Genomic DNA, 16,232 nt, shown 5'->3' with positions numbered 1-16,232 from the left:
TAGAATACTACAGGACACTAAAATGTCATTAATAGGAGACCTATTCTTATGATTTCATTCTTTGTCATCCCCAGTTCCCTACGAACTTTTAGCACACCAGGCACTAGGTCTCGTGTCATTAGCACTGAAGTGATGCACCTGCCCCCATTGGCCTGGTAACACCAGGATTACGCTACCACCTGCGTGCAACTAACACTTCAGTTAACTTTTACAGTTAGAAGCAACAGATGAAGACAGAATCCCATAAAGTCACCACACTCTAGGCAAATTGTAACACTGAGCTACAAAGACACATACTTTTCAAGATTTTTAAATACAATGTTAAGTAGCTCTCCCACTTTATAGGCCATCCTTTTCCCCAAAGTCCTCTTCATCTTCAATATCCATGTATTCCTCATCTTCCGCATGGTCTCCTTTGCGACAGCGAAATAGAGTATCAACTGCAGTATTTGTTCCAGGTGATAGCCTGCGAAGGCTTCAGGCAATATAAGAGCTACTGGCTACCTCAATCTTACTGTGATATTCCTAGGCTCTGTACAGATTCCTCCCTTGACAGATACATAACTAATAAGATTAAGACAGAGTATCCCTCAATTCCATGGAAAGCGTCCTTTCAAAAGAGTGGTTTAATGACTGCCCCGTAACAGGAAAAAAAAAATAATCAAATAAACATTCAAAATACTCTGCAATACAGTATTGGTTACTGCCTCCCTTGTAGCAAGTAAACATCTATACAAATAATTGTTTTCATTACAACTTATGGAAATGACAGCCTTCGGGCACTCAATGGAGGCACTCATGATCTAGCAGGAAATTCTTTGCCTAAAATTTCTTCTTTCAGTTTACAGCAGTACAGAGAGGAATTAGTATTCACAGAGTACATTTTTTAATACTTGCACAAGATTGAAAAATAGCCTTGCTTACATTCCTTGGTTTACCTTAGCTTTAAAAATAACTCAAGTATCAAAGAGAGAAGAACCAAGGGAAGCAGAAATGAGCAATCATTTCAGGCTGCAGAATAAGCAGAAGCAAACCCAGAGTGCTTGATGTTGTACTATGAAATGCTATCATAGCATGAACTAATGACACCTGAGAAGGTCCTGTGAAACAGAGCTCCTTAGGCCACCAATAGGCTTCTCCAACAATACCAACACAGATAAAACTGTTTTTACAACCTGGTTCATTGTTAACAACACAGCACCTGAATGCTACACAGAGTAACTGTCACTTGGAGGAAATGCAAGAAGTGATGACAACTTCCAAGGCCATATAATCTACAAGCAGCCAGGATTTAAACAGAAAATCCTCCCTGTGACATAGTATTTCTATCCATTGTTTTAATATCAATCTCAAAGCAGCAAGTCAACAAGTAAAACTTTGCAGCAACATCCACAGCTACTGCTCCTCAGTGATGAGCAAATGAACGCTGCTATTGCCAGAGACACGAGAACTGAAAAATGAGCAGGGGGAGGTGATGAAAAGGTTGATTTACACACAAAACTTGCCCCTGGAGAAACAGAACAGCATTCAAGACATCATGCAAATAGATTACAATTCCCCTTCCCTTTATATGCTGCTATATGTGTGTCAGTCACTTATTCACTGAGTGGGGTTACATGCCCCAAATAGCCGCTGCAGAGCTACACTAATGCAGGAGACAAAGTATTGTTCTTCTCAACTGTAGACTTTTACTCTGTCTCCACGTAGTCTCAAATAAATGGGCTCATCTTGATGCCTCAGTTTCCCGTTACCCACACAGGACCTCTCTTACAAAGGTATTACAAGAATTAATGTTAAAACAGTTTGAAAAATAAAAGCATGATCACCTTAAAGGAATCATTAACAGAAACAGCTCAGCCCCTCACACATACACACATCACACAACCACAGTAGTTAAGAGATTTCCCTAATTTACTAAAAATTAAACTTCTGACAGGAAAAAATCAGTTTAAATGACAACTCAATGCAGAGAGGTTTTTTTAATGTGTGCACAGAAGTTTACAGTCAGAGACAAACCTCCATCTGGTAAAGTTAGGGCACTGCCTGCTCTTCAGGTTCAGAAACTGACTTCCTATCTCACTGGTTACAGCTCTGCTGACTAATGGCTTACACAGATTAGATTTCTCTCCTTGTGGAGCTAAAGATGTTCACCCCACAACAATTACTGTGTGAGTGAATACTCACCTGGGATGTAATCAGGAGATAAAGCAGAAACAGAAAGCTCCCTCTCCCACACCCAGAACAAGCCCAGACCACAGAGCTACTGGCAATTTTCAAGATGGATGGATAAGGGAAGACCTCTTCAACAGGCACACCTTTTTTAAATACAAACACAACTATTGCATAGTTCTCCAGTCATCCAAATACACCACAAGCACATTACAAAGCATGTTATGAAGCAGGAAACTATTTCCCACCAAACAAGCCCCACACAAGAGTACACTTAGTGATACACTTCACCCTTGCCAAACAGCCAGCAAGAAATGCTCTTCCTTCCAGTTTCTTCCCTAAACCAGTGCAAGGAGGAAGCCTGAGTAGATACTCTTCTGCCCCCTAACAGACTATATCCCAGTCCAAGGACAGATTTCAAAGAGCTGCATGCTTTTTCCTGGAGCAAAGAGTGCAGAGAGGCGAGAAGACACTGTAGTCTCTGTAACATATTGGTTTTGTGGAGTTTGTGGGTCAGTCTTACTCATGAGTGCACACAGAAACCCTGTCCCAGCACTCCCTGAGTGCACTCAGTGTCCCTGCCCTGATTAGCTCGCAGCCACGCTGTCGTTTCCCTGCTGCCGGGGGAGCAGCGAGGCCACCGCCACCACACAGAGGCCCTCTCCCACTTGAAGTCCTGTCCAGTTAAGCTGAGTTTTGGGAAAGACGCCCTACTTCCAGGAGACCAACACTACGGTTTGCACACTGCCGATTCATCCCTGCCAAAAGCGACTCACTCGCGGGGCTGGCAAAAGCGTTAGAACCATTTTAACCAATATACCCCGAGCGCAAGCTGCACGGCGGAGCACGGCAGCGGGGACGCGCAGAGCTCCCGTGCCTTACAACGGCGGCCCCGGCCCGGCCCCGGCATCTCCCCGCGGAGGACAGGGGTGCCCCGCAGCCGGGCGCAACGGAGGCGCCGGGCCGGCCGGCCGCGCCCCCCGCGCCCGTCCCGGAGCCCTGGCTGAGGGAGGGCTCCGGGCCTCGGCTACTCACGGGCGCCGGTGCCGCCGGCTGCGTCCGGCCCCGTGTAGCTCAGCAGCAGCACGGGCAGGGCGGCCCCGCTGCGGGGCGCCGGGGGTCTCCACACGCTCGGCGGCGCGGCGGCGGCGCCTCCATGGCCGGGGTAGAGGAGGAAGAAAGGCGGCGAGGCAGGGGGCGCCTCCTCCTCCTCCTCTCCGTCTTCTGCCGCTGCTGCCGCCTCCTCGCCCGCCGCCGCCGCGGGTCTGGGCTCTGCCCGCCGCTCCATGGCGGGGGGCGGCTCCGCCACGACCCCGTCCCGGGAACTTTCCGCCACGGGCTGTAGCGGCGGGGCTGGCGGCGCCCGCTCCGCCTCCGCCATCGCCGCCTCGGGCCGTCGGCTCCGCCCCGGCCGGGAAGCAGGGCCGCGGCCGGCCTCCTGCCCCTCCGCCCGCCCCCGCCGCGGCGGCAGCAGGGCGTGGCTCGCGCCGCCGCGGCCGTTGGCCCTTAACGGTCGCGCCGCGGCCGCCGCGGCCGTTGGCCCTTAACGGTCGCGCTGCGGCGAAGCGTGGCGGGGTGAGCCGGGCGGTGCTCCTGCCCGCGCACGGCGGCAGGCAGCCGCGGCGGTGCCTCACCTGCGAACGGAGCTCCCCGGAGCCGCAGGCACACGCGTGGGGTGCTGGCTGCTCTGCGGCCCCACGGGACGTCCGCCGCTGTTCCTGTCCAAGAGATTAATCATTAAAAGCGTGATAAAAAATTATAACCCCCCCCCGAGGGCCCAGGCAACATGGAGAGAAGCTCGTTTGCACCCTTCTTACAAGCTTTTCCTCCCCAACCTCATACTCTGGACATTTCCTTTCTTCCTCACTGACAATTCAACTTTCACACACTTAAAAAAAAAAAAAAAAAAAAAAAAAAAGCCAAACCTTCCAACACCGACTCCACAACCCTGATAAAAACATGAGCTAAACTGTCTGCCCACTGTTGAAAAACAGTTTAAAAGAAAACACTGTCATTTCACAGAATTTTTCTAAAGCAAGGAGTGACAAGAAAAGAGCAGGCAGTCCTGTTGCAGGCAGAGTACCCTCGGGTGCAGCACTTCACCGAAGCAGAGTCTGTATGGAGAAGTGCAGGGCTTAATTCTGTGAAAGGTGATCTTCATGAAAGATAATCTTCATGAAGCAATGAAGAAATCAGCTTCCTATATGCTTTAACTTCTTATCTGCAAAATCTGTTACAGTATCTCCTGCTTCCCCCTCATTTTCGGGGACTACAGGATCTCATTGACAACAGTGAAACATTGAAAACAGTGTTTTCAGAGCCTTTGATAGAGATGACAATAAAGAAGTCCAAATATATTATTTACTATTAAGACAATCAAATATGCAATAGCTATTGGAGTTTCATTTAGAAGATTGTTTTTCTAAAAGACAGAGCTTTCATTAAGACAGGGCAGTAAGAATGCACTGTAGTATGTCACTACAGGAAAAAGAAACCCCAAACCTGGCAGGTTTTATAAAACTATCCTGCATTCAGTATGCTTACATTAGACTGAAATATGCTGTTTCAATATTCTTTCATCTCACATAACAATTGCAAAAGTAAAGCTGTAAAGTCATCAGATTCTGAGATGCTTTTTTCTAATGCTGCCCTCAGTTATGCAACATGTTAAAACTAATTTAACAGATGCTTTAATTAATTTTAGAAATACAAACATCTGGTTTTGAGATTTGTATTCACCAGTAACAGTACAAGCAAAACTACATCAAAAATTGCAGCTAATGCAGTGTTTTGGAGGAAGATTATGAAAATCTTCACAAAACTTAGGGCACCTACAGATACATTTCAAGCTAGGTAATATATTTTCCTTACCCTGTATAAAGAGAAGTGCCAAGTTCTAATGCTGAAAGTATTATTCACATCTCTGCCATTATAGTTCTTCAGTTCAAGGAACCAAAGGAAAGCTGGGCTTACTTTGGATGGTTATCGCCGACCAAGAGAGAGTAAATGGTATGGATTACATTTTCTAGAATTAGGAAGACAGCTGCATCACCTAAAAGGAATTTTCACTTGCTACTGTTGTCCTGCCACTAAGCAACTTCATGCATGGCAGCTTAGCCAGATTCTTATTTGTGCTGCTTTGCTCTGTAAATGCTGAGGTTTTCAGCTTCAGAACAAACAGGGCACCTCATGCCTGTTTCTGGAGCTTCCTGTGTACTTTGTGCTTTTTAAATATGAATCATTCCTGTCAAGAGTGTGAGACCAGTCACCTATGGAACGCCTGCAACCTGAGCGAGTGGATGGAGGGGACCCTAAGGCAGTCATCTCCATGGCTGTGCAGAGCCATCCTGGTGAGACAGAGCGGCTGCCTAAGTGTGAAAGTCCTAACCTACGTGAGGTACTGCTGGGGCAGACCGTGCGACTGCTTGCTTCCCTATTGTGCCTTCTGGAGCAGGGCAGCCTGCCCTTGCTGAGCGGGACCCTGGCGAGGAGGAGCAGTGTCACTTGGCTGTAGCACATCACTTGGCAGTGTCAGCACATTCTCCAGGAGTGCTACTGGGATAAGACAGACAGAAACACTGCTAACAGTGAACTCCCTCCACTCATCACATATTTTCTTGACCATCATCTGAGGTCCTTTTCCTATTTCGTATGCACTTTCTTTTTAAAATAGAAGTCTTCAAAACCTGTTTACCATCAATGATTTCTTCTCCCTTCAGCACAAAACATTAAGGAGCATTTTCAGAGCACGATTACAGTGTCCACTCCCTCCCACAGTAAACAGTGGCCTTTCCATGATTATTCCATACATAAAACTACACTGTAAAGAACTATTTATGGATCTGTCCAAACTCTGAACTGAACAAAATGCTGTTATTTCATCATCATTAAAACCAGTTGGTGCTTTAGTCCTATGAGATGTGCTGAGCCACCTGCTGGCTGCCTGTGGAAGGCTTGTTGACATGCTATGTTTGCTCTGGCCTCAAGCCTTAATATCAGCATTTCCAGAAAGTGAGTTTGTAATAGTGCAGAAATTTGTTTCCCTAATGTGTTGTTCAGATGGAAATTGCCAGGATTCTGCTTGCCAGTTGCCTACAGCTTTTAAAATTAACACAAGGCTTTCCTGGATACTTTCAGCTTACCCACGGTTCAACAAAAGTACATCAGTCCTATGTGTGACACTTATTTTTCCATGAAGTCTTTAAAATGAACATCAGCAGATACTATCATAATGAGATCAGGCACTATCTTGGCAGGGTATTTTTCACATCCCAGGTAATGCTTGATATGCAAACCTTTCTTCTCCATGAAGGAGACCTTTGCTTCTTGATTCTCTGCACATCATTTTTTACTGACCTCCTTCCAAAGCCTCAAGAGTGTAAGTCAAAATAAGCAGTTGCCTCCATCTTGATCCCAGTGCAGAGTAAAAAAGAGGTGTACTTTGGGGGGAAAAAAGCACCACTTCCCTCCTTGATAAGGCTGAAACTAGCTTCTCGTCTTGATGCAGGCTTGCTGTTTCACGTAACCAGCAACAAAAAGCCGTGCATTTTTCTATGAGAACAGCAAACAGCTAACATATTTGGTTTTTGATCACAACAAGGGAGAGTGAGCAAGCACAGGTGAAGCAGCTGACATTGATAGTACCAGGTGAGATGTGAAACCTGACAGCTTTGGAAACAGAGTACAGATGGCATAACTCAAATGAGCAGAGACGTACTAAGACATCTTAATGCAAGCCTCACATTTCCCTCAGTGATGCTCTCACAGAACGAGAGGCCCAGGATTCAACACATGCTTCCACCAGAGGAGCTGAGCTAGCCCCAGCTTCCCTGGAAAAGCCTACTTTTTCAGATTATGTCTTCCCCTTTAAAGGGGTCACAATCAGAGAAACCTACTGTTACAAACACACTCAGGCTTTTGACCTCATGTAAGAGCCTTTTCCTGGCACTTTTGCCTGCAAAAAGGACTGTCTCCATTTCCTTGTCCTCTGGAGTCTGTTATCTTAACATCCCTGCCCCCTTTGCAAGGATTTTGCCATACGAAAAGCATATAAAGGCCCAACACCAACCATTTCAAGATGGGACGAATTGATCTTTGTTTGCCTGCAGCCTTTCCTCTTCCCATGCAGAGACTTGCTATCAGCAAGGCCACAAATCCCAGCACTGACCTGAAAAGCAAAGTTCATCTCCATTGCTGCCACCAACACTCCTCAGGCCTTTTTGGTAGCTTCTCCATTACCCCATGCCCTGCAAAATGCCACAGCTCTGCAGGCAGGCAAAGAGCTCCCTGGCCATTTCATGAGGGGATCCATCCCAAATGCTCTGTGGTACGAACCTGCTCTATACGCTGCAGTTTTGTTACGACGTAGCACTGAACTGCTGTTCAGCCCATGAGCAGCAGGGGACAAATACAAGATCGTTAAAGTCAATGGAAATTGTCATTCCAGAATTTTGCCCCATGTTTATCTACTGAATCACCAGCCCAACTAAAATTACAACACACAGCTCCACTTCCCATGGATCTGGGACATACAAGGACACGCACACGTGCACATCTTGCCCTGAGACACTCAACTATGGCAAGCTTTGTTATACTTTTAGGCAATGACTTTTACCAATCAATTACTCTTCCTTTATAACCTGAACTGGAACTGGCCATTACAGTAAGCTATCATCCTATGACAGATCCCCTCAGGAATTTCATCGTGAGGTTAAACATATTTTCCAACTGGGACATATAGAAGTAATTCAAACATTTTGAAAATTTACCTTTGAAGCAAAAATGTTAAGTTTTACCTGTTTATCCTGTATCAATGCTAAGCATGTCAGACCTATAACAGCAGACAATTAAGTACAAAATCCAGAAGAAACTTTGTTTAATTTCAAACTGAATTTAGAGGAAGAGGAAATAGTATCTCAGGCCATGTGGGATTTAGAGTAATAGCTCTCTGCTTGGTTAAGTTCAAAAACTTCACAATAGCCTAAAATTATTTATTCTTATGCATATGAGCGACAGAACAGACTAACTGCAGCAAAAATTAGGGGAAATGCCATAACCCGCCATCTCTTTCTACAGATCGACACAGAAGAAAGATGGACCAGAATAACAAGGTGAAAAGGAGAGAGAAGGTAGGGACAGCTGTAAGAATCCTGTTCTCAGCCCATCCTCAGGAGTCCCTCCATCCCTCCCAGATCCCTGAGCTCTTTCATCCCTCTCTTAGAAGTCCCACATAACCCATTATCATTGCCTTCGCTTAACACATCCCCTGACGCCACCATGGAAAGCCGCATTATGGAAAAATGACAGCACTGCAAAGGAGGAAAACACACAGGCAGGATGAAAAGGAGGCACTGGGCTATTTTTAGAAATGGCACCTTCTGGAAAGCATACTCTTAAAAAACTTTTGGTCTTAAGTATTAAAAACACAACATTCTTTATAAACCTTTTATTGCATTCAGAACTGTTACTCTGCACTCTCAGAAACAGGAAATAGTGTCATTGAAGCTTTCTGCTTTTCTTAACTCCCGCACGAATACCAGACAGTTCGCCAGCGTATCTGTGCAGCTCCCTCCGCACTTCGCGGACCTGGCCCTTCCGGCGGATCTTGGCTCGCCGGAACTTCTCCCGATGCTTGACCCGGGGGTTACGATCGATCTTCTTCCTTCTGGGCGTGAGGCCTTTGTTCTTGATCATCTGATAGGTTACCCCTCTCTTTTTGTTTGGATCCTCTTCTTCCTGTACCAGTTCTTCTTCTAGCATGTCCTGGTCTTCAGTTCTCTTCCTCTTGAGTTTCAGCTTTTCCTCCATCATCTTATAATACTGCAGGGCAGCTTCTTCATCCAAGTCTGACTCATCTGCCACCTCATCGGAATTAAGCCGGCCGTTAGTAAACGCAGGGGCAAGTTTTGGTTTGTTTTTGTTAGCAGCCTGCGGAAGAAGCACTGCAAACTTCTTCGGTTCTCGTGGTCTAGTCTCCTTCTTGTCGTAATACTTTTTCAGAAGCAGACGAACCTCGGATGATAACTTTTGATCTACAACCGCTAGATCATTGATTATATTTCTATAAGCAACCAGTCTTTCGATGACAGGGTGACTATGAACTGGCATCCTCTTTGACTTTAAGACCAAATAGAAGCTGATATTGGCACAATAATTCAAGTAGAGATGAAACTTGGTCTGCAAATAGCGACTGCCTTTACCTTGTGGGATGGTGCCATTTTTGATCATTTGTAGCAGTGGGTGCAGTTCATCCTTGAGCTCCATCAACTTGACCTCAAAGTCCTCGATTAGCTGCAGGAGCTCTGGAGACTCCTGCTTCAGCAGCTTCAGCTGCTCTTTTTTGGAAAGGGCCTGAAAATCCTTGGCAATCTTCTGCCCCTTGTCAGCCTGCTGGGCTTTCCGTTGCTCTGCCAGGTAGCCCTGGATCACATCCAGCCCATAGTCATCCTCCCCCAAGTCCTGCACCAACCGCCTCTGGATGATTTGGGCCTCCTCCTCCTCTTCCTCCTCCTCGGCATCAACTTCTTGCTGGTTGCGCTTGGCCTTGGCCCAGGCATCGCTGCCGTAGTCCGTGTCGTAGTAGAGCTGCTTGCGCTGGCCCCAGGAGAGCTCATGGGGCAGATCAGTGTCCTGGCTGTGCTCCTCCAAGTCGCTGTCCATAGACAGTTCCCCACCTTCATCCTCCTCCTCACCTCCTCCATCCTCTTCCGCGCTGTGGTCCTCGGAAAGCTGCAGCCCCAGCACTTCCTCCTCACCGCCTTCCCCCTCCTCCTCCTCTTCCTCGCTGTCCTCCTCGGGCAGCTGCAGCCCCAGCACTTCCTCCTCCTCCTCCTCCTCGCTGCCGCCCGCCTCGTCCCCGCTCTCCAGGGCCGCCATCACGGCCTGGAATTGAGCCTCGTGGAAGTCCTCCACCTCGTCCGCGAAGCTCTCAGGCCGCGTCCCCGCCGCCGGCGCCTCCGCCTCGTCCGAGCCCGCATCATCCTCGCCGTCGTCCGCCCGCGGCGGCGGCCGCAGCACGGTGCCCCGGCGGGTCCTCATGGCGCGGCTCGCCCGACGCTGCCGGCCCGACGCTCGCCCTTCTTCCGCTTCCGCTGCCGCTTCCGCTCCGCCGCCCGCGCCGCTCCCCCACGCGCCCCGGCTCGGCGCCGCGGTTCCGCTCGCCGCTCGTGGCCGCCGGCGTGCTCCGCCGAAACGCTTCCCCCGAGCGAAGCGCTGGCGGGGCCCGAGGAGCCGCCCGGCTCCCGGCCCGCCCTGGCCGCCGCCTGCAGCTGTCGCGGCGGCACCGGCCGCTGGCGCTGCGCAGGCTGGTGCCAAAGGAGGAGCCACGAAACGGCGCGGCGATAAGGCCACGGGGGCCACCCTGCCCTGGGGATCGGCCGCTCCTGTTGCTGGGGCCTTCGAGTGCCCTGCTAGGCCCCAGAAAGTGATCAGGAGCTTCAGTCAAACCTGCCTAAGCTGCTGGTGGCGTCAGCGGCGGGGGAAGTTGTTGGATGAAGAAAGCTGCTGCCAGTGTCCAACACTTCAGTTTTAGTTGTAGTGTCTGCTTGAAGGAGGCCCGGAACGGCGCTCTGCGCTTAAAATGCGGAGCCATTAGTGCTGCCTAATACATGTGTTTAATCTGGGTTTGAAATGATTCCTTATAATCTGGCAGTTGTCATTTCTTACTTCCCTTTTCTGCCTAAAATGTTCTGGTATGAAAATACAGCAGAGTGGGCCTCGTGTAGGCAGTATAACTGGGTGCAGGTGCCATGCATCTTTCTAGAAGAGGGCAAGCCCGGAGTCACCTGACACAACGACAGTGCCGTAAAACATCATCGGAGAGCCTAGGATAAGGCTTGAGTTCCAGTATGTCTCAGCCGATGCCCTGCCAGGATCAAATCCTGCTCTGCTTACTCAAATGGAGCAAGAGAAATCACTGGAATATTTAGGATGGAGAACACATACTGCCTTTGGCCCTCAGAAAGTCTCTCTTCTGTGACAGAAGATATAAATTACTCGTATTTTCTTCGTTGTGTGTGTTGTGTTTTAAAACCCAGTTTTAAAAATCGTCCGGTGAAAAGTTGCCATTAACCTCCCTTCATGGCATCCTTTTCCAACTGTAGTGCCTGCAGTTATGTATGCAGTTGTGTCTGTCACAGCTATGTATCAATGTCTTCCTGCAACATGGGCTCCCTGCGCCTCTTCTGGGTTTACGCAGTTGATTTCTTTTTAGCACCTCCTGCCCCTGGCAGTGCCCCCGTACAAGGAACACCCTGAAAACTCGGTATTCCTAGGTAGAACTGGTAAGACTGCCCCTGAGAAGACCCTGTGAAATTCTAGCTCTCAGCTGAGGTGTTTCTGTTTTGAAAATATCTCACTACCATGGCTTTTGAGTTCAGCTGCAAGTTCAAATTTGCTCCTTTTCAAGTTAAACAGCTGAATTATATATGAAATCACTCCAGATCTGGAATGTAGCTGAATTTATTTCTAAGTAATGATCCACTCAAGTAGATCAGCAATAGACAAGTAATAAATCTGGAAGAACACATCTGTAAGAAGTTGCATGATGTAGGTAGCTACTAAAGTAGGGGGACTTACGGGGCCTTGGAAGGTATCAGAAATTAATAATGTCACAGAGGAAGAAAAGAGCACCTCTTTTCAGAGGTTTTCCTTCATCTAAAAAGCATAGGCATAGTCACACCAGCCGTCTGTATATTAATCTTACAACAACTAAAAAAAACCAAGCAAGCTAAGAACTGCACCTGACATCTGCTTGCTTGTTAACCGAAACTTCTTGTTACTCAGTTCCTTTACGCCAGACCAAAGTTTCAGAGAGCAAAAGAAATATCTGAAAATCTCCCTGGACACATCTGAGGGAGAGAAGATTAACTCTTCTGACTCCTTCACTGACTTGCTTCTCTGCAGGAATGTAGGCATCCCCCAGTAGAAACCAGGCCTACTCCTCAGACAAGCCTTCAGCCTGTAAGGCTAAGGGTGGCTGTAAAGCCACGCTGTTGCTGCTGCAGCACTAGCTGTGCTACCTGGATCAGTTATTTTATGTCAATAGACAGATGAGTCCGGGGCATTAGTAAATTAACAATTCTGATTTTCAGCAGCCAAGGACCCCTGAGAGCAATACAGATCACTTTTAAGGCAATTCATATTTGTTCGTGTTTATTGCCACATCCCATAGTTTTGCTCATTCATTTCTGTTGTCGGCTGTGAAGTACCTAATCCAGCCTCCCCCTTTTCCTATGGAAAAATCAAGTCAGCACTGTGCCAAGTGGAAGTAATTCTGTTTTAAAAAATACAGATAGCTGTGCCCCAAAGGCAGAGAGAGCCACAGTAATCAATTTACAATGATCTCAGAAACCCAGAGTCTCATAAATTAAGTACCATACACCCTAGCAAGAGGAGGTCTGTGCAAAACAAGTGCAGGTGCTTTTTTATTTAAAAACCTAGCCACAGAACAGGTGCTGTTTTATTTATAAATACTTTAGTCACCTTTCTGTGAAAGAAGACCAGTCAAGCTAATGTCAAAATTAACTGAAATAGATGAGGGGGTGCAAATTTGCTCACTTTTTGGTGCGTCGTTTGGATTCTGACAGGTCTGATTGCAGAACATCTCAGTTACGAGCCTTTTTCTGACACGCTCAACTTCTCCATGTAGTCACCTCCAGGTCAAAATTTTCCATACACGCTCTTGCTCCAAAGATATATTTTGCCTCAAAGACACCTTGTCCAAATCTGTCTGTGCTTATTTTCAGGTATCAGCTCCCCTGGATACAGGCCTGCATGAAAGAGAGTAACAACCATAGCTTTTTTGATGAGCAAGGCATAGCATTCACTGAGTTTGTTAGCCATATCTAGGTGGAAATTCTCACTTTATACTTATTGGTCATTAAAATACAGCCATCTCTGCCTATAAGGCTTTATAATCATGCTGTTTAGTCCTACCAATTTTTGTGAAGTCCATCCAGAGAAGCCTGCAACCATTTTCTGCATGGTTGTCCCTTTGTCAAGTTGAAATTGCAGGTAGCTTTTGCTAATGTGACTTAATGAAATCCAGGTATATTTTGTTCCTGACTGAGTTTTCCCATGCAACTGCCTTCACAGTGTAGTGCCCTTGGTTTGTTAAAATTTTCCCTTTCAAAATCTAGAGCCTTTCTGACAGACCAGCTTCACTTTAGACTCTCATCAGTTTAAATGGAATTGACAACTTGTCTCTTGACCCAAGGTTATTTTCTATGAGCAGAAAAGAAAATAACACCTAGAGATATTCTAATGCCCTTCAGGACCTGCTGAAGGACCTTCCCTTCTGGGAATTGGAGACAGCCTCCAATTTGAGCCATTTTACCCAGCATCAGGAACTGCTCAAGCTGATCCACACTGGTCTGCTGTGAATGTCAGTGGAATTACTGCTCTCAATTCCATGTTCAGTGACCACTGCAGGTCCATTTTAATCCACCATTTCCTCTGCTTCTGAGTGAGAAGCTATGAGAAAAGAAAGCCAAAGGACAGATTGCCTAGTGGATGATGCATTATCTGGAGTTACTCTGTGCTGTGATACCACTGTCCTATTCACTTCTCACCCAGCCTAGCAGGGATGCACAATGACACAACTATTTTGCCAAGTATTCCTTCACCTTTTCATACCTGCTCAGCTTTTCACCTGGCAAGTCCTAGTCTAACAGGTCTGGGGCCAACTGGAGGCACAGGGCAAATGCAGGGCAGCTGAGTCTGCAAGGCTTGTTCTTATTTCTTTTCAAATTCTTAGTTACTCCTCCACTAGCCCCTGCTTTGCAGTAGGATCAGGAGTCTGGCTGCCTAATCAGCCCAAAATCTGAGCCTGAGGTAAAGGTTTGCCAGCTCTTCACTGAACTGCCACAATTCTTTAATGCCTATTTGCCCAGTTCAACGTATCACACAGCAAAAGGAAGACAGTCCATAAAAATAACAGTCCATGGAAGAAAAGATCCACTGAAGGCTTTACAGTCTAGGTGGTAATCCTCAGAGAAATACAGGTGGCTGAGAGTGACTAAAAATGGCTCTCAAGTTGCCACATAAAGACAAAAGGGACTGTGTGTACAGACATGCAGATTTAGCACCTGAAATTGGGTGATGCTGAGTACCAGCAGTCAGGGGAAACCACCAAAATCATCAGAATCACACAGTGATTCAAAAAAATCACAATTCTGCAGACTCTTCCCTCGGGTTTAAAATACTTATGGATGCATCTGTCTGCTTTTTGTGAATGCCAGATTTTTATGAGTGCAGATGAGCAGAACTGGCCAGAACCAGCCTCTTTTGCATGTGCTTGATTCTGCTCTCTGCCTTGCCCCTTCTTGTATATATTTTCAAACTTCTTTGATTACAAGAAAAGTAACTGAAACAAATACTGCTCTAGATAGAAAACCTTCTGTCCATCCTTTGTTAGCCAGGTTTATTTATAACATTCTACAAAAGGTGAGGCAGAGGGAGCATTATCCTGCTGTTTCAGAAAAAAGCTCCAATTTAAACTCTCTTGGCAATACTTTCTAGCAAGGGTGAGGAAAGAAAAGTAAATTCGGCTTTTGTAAAGATGCAGCCGTATTAAGAGAGTAGGATTTGACTCAAAGAGTTATGGCATAGCTTGGTGTCCTGCTTGGAGATGGGACTCGCACCCATCATCTCCCACTACTTCCCCGAGGAAGCCTCGCGTGCCCGGACAGCTGATGCAACACAAAAGCTCTTTGCATCATGCAACAGTCTCAAGAAATGTTTGTGTCAGGATGAAAGCTCAGGACAGAGGTCCCAGAGTCTTTGAACAGCTCTGGGACCAGGATACCAGGTAGCAAGGTTGCAGGAAGAGCCAAGGGTGGGATGTGCTGTGCCTGTATCTAGGCATTGGGCAGCTGCCCAGCTACATACGGAGAAGTTGGGGCAGCACAAAGAGATTTGCAATGTGTTGCTGGTTTTAATTCAGAAAAACGTCTGTTGCAGGTACCAGAAATAAAGGAAAGCCTGGTCTAGTGTTATAACCTTGGATACAAGTGGGTTTGTTAGCATCACACTTTGCTGTGCCTTCTTTCTACCGTCAATAAAATGACAGGCAAGGGGATTTTATCTGCTGTTGTAAGGTGTTTGGAGGTCTGTTAAAGGTCAGTTATCGGGCCAGACTATTAAAGACTGAGTTTCTCTTAAAAAATGGCCTTTTCTGTGCAAGACACATGCATGCACTACGGAGACATCCTAGTCATTGCAAGTTACATAGTAATATTTTTTTCAGAGCTACACAGGTGATCCCAAATCTGAGACAGTAAAAAATGGGTTCTCCAGTACTCCTTTGTGTTCCAGACTGAGCCAAGTGCTTTAGGAAAAGCTTGCTTGACAAATACCTCTGAGCGTTTAAAATGCTCCCCTTTACTGGCAGAGAGTTGCCTTGGTCCTCACTCAGAGGCTTTCCTTACACCCCAAATCCCATGAGGTGCCTTTTCCATTCATGAGGAAAGAGACACTATGGTGCAGTAGACAGAGTCCCGGAGGAAGAGCTTAGCTTTGCCACTGACCTGCTGTTGCTTTGCCTCTTTTACCCCTCCCACCTCTCATCTTGTCTGCTTTGACTGAGAGCCTTTTGGGGGCAGGTTTTAATATATGTTTGCATGGCATCTAGTGCAAATAGGACTCTGATCTTAAGGTCCAGAATGTTCCTATAATATGGGTCAAACTAGCCTGATTTATAGTCTGATTTCTCAAAACTAGGAGGAAGAGCTGTTATCCCTTGGCTATCTGTACACTTTCCTGCCTTGCACTCTTTGCTCCCAGACGGGAGAGTGCCACTGACCCTGGTGGTAAGTCGGCCCCTAAGGACCACAGTGATTTTGCATTCCTATGCACTCAGCAGCTTTGCTGCTGGTTACGTGATGAACAAAATAAAGATGTGCAGTAATAGTGCAACCCCTGCCCCCATCCACCTTTGAAAGCCAGAACCCTTTGTGCATTAAACCATTAAACGTGCTTGGTTTCAGTCCCCGAGCCACATTTTCCACAGTATCAGTGTTAGCGGGCTGGGCTGTTTATTTTAGGAAACAAATAGCTGTATCATT

The 16,232-nt window shown here is 46.9% G+C and overlaps 2 protein-coding genes across 3 annotated transcripts in view; both read right to left on the bottom strand.

Moving 5' to 3' along the window:
• Positions 1 to 3,558, bottom strand: part of RUFY3 (RUN and FYVE domain containing 3) — a 61,447-nt gene extending 57,889 nt beyond the window's left edge. For both annotated transcript variants that reach the window (XM_062574246.1, XM_062574248.1), the window contains exon 1: positions 3,205 to 3,558. In XM_062574246.1, coding sequence (XP_062430230.1) covers positions 3,205 to 3,550 — 346 coding nt within the window. In that variant the 5' untranslated portion in view covers positions 3,551 to 3,558. The remainder of the gene's footprint in view (positions 1 to 3,204) is intronic.
• A 5,041-nt stretch (positions 3,559 to 8,599) lies between these two features.
• Positions 8,600 to 10,249, bottom strand: UTP3 (UTP3 small subunit processome component). Its single transcript, XM_062575050.1, has one exon. It carries the CDS (start codon positions 10,204 to 10,206, stop codon positions 8,665 to 8,667), a length of 1,542 nt encoding a protein of 513 aa, XP_062431034.1. The 5' UTR covers positions 10,207 to 10,249; the 3' UTR covers positions 8,600 to 8,664.
• Positions 10,250 to 16,232: the final 5,983 nt, after the last annotated feature.

Source organism: Rhea pennata, chromosome 4 (genome assembly GCF_028389875.1).
Source record: "Rhea pennata isolate bPtePen1 chromosome 4, bPtePen1.pri, whole genome shotgun sequence".
NCBI lineage: Eukaryota > Metazoa > Chordata > Aves > Rheiformes > Rheidae > Rhea > Rhea pennata.
Note: the sequence above shows the minus strand (reverse complement) of the source record. Positions and strands in the feature narration are given on the sequence as shown.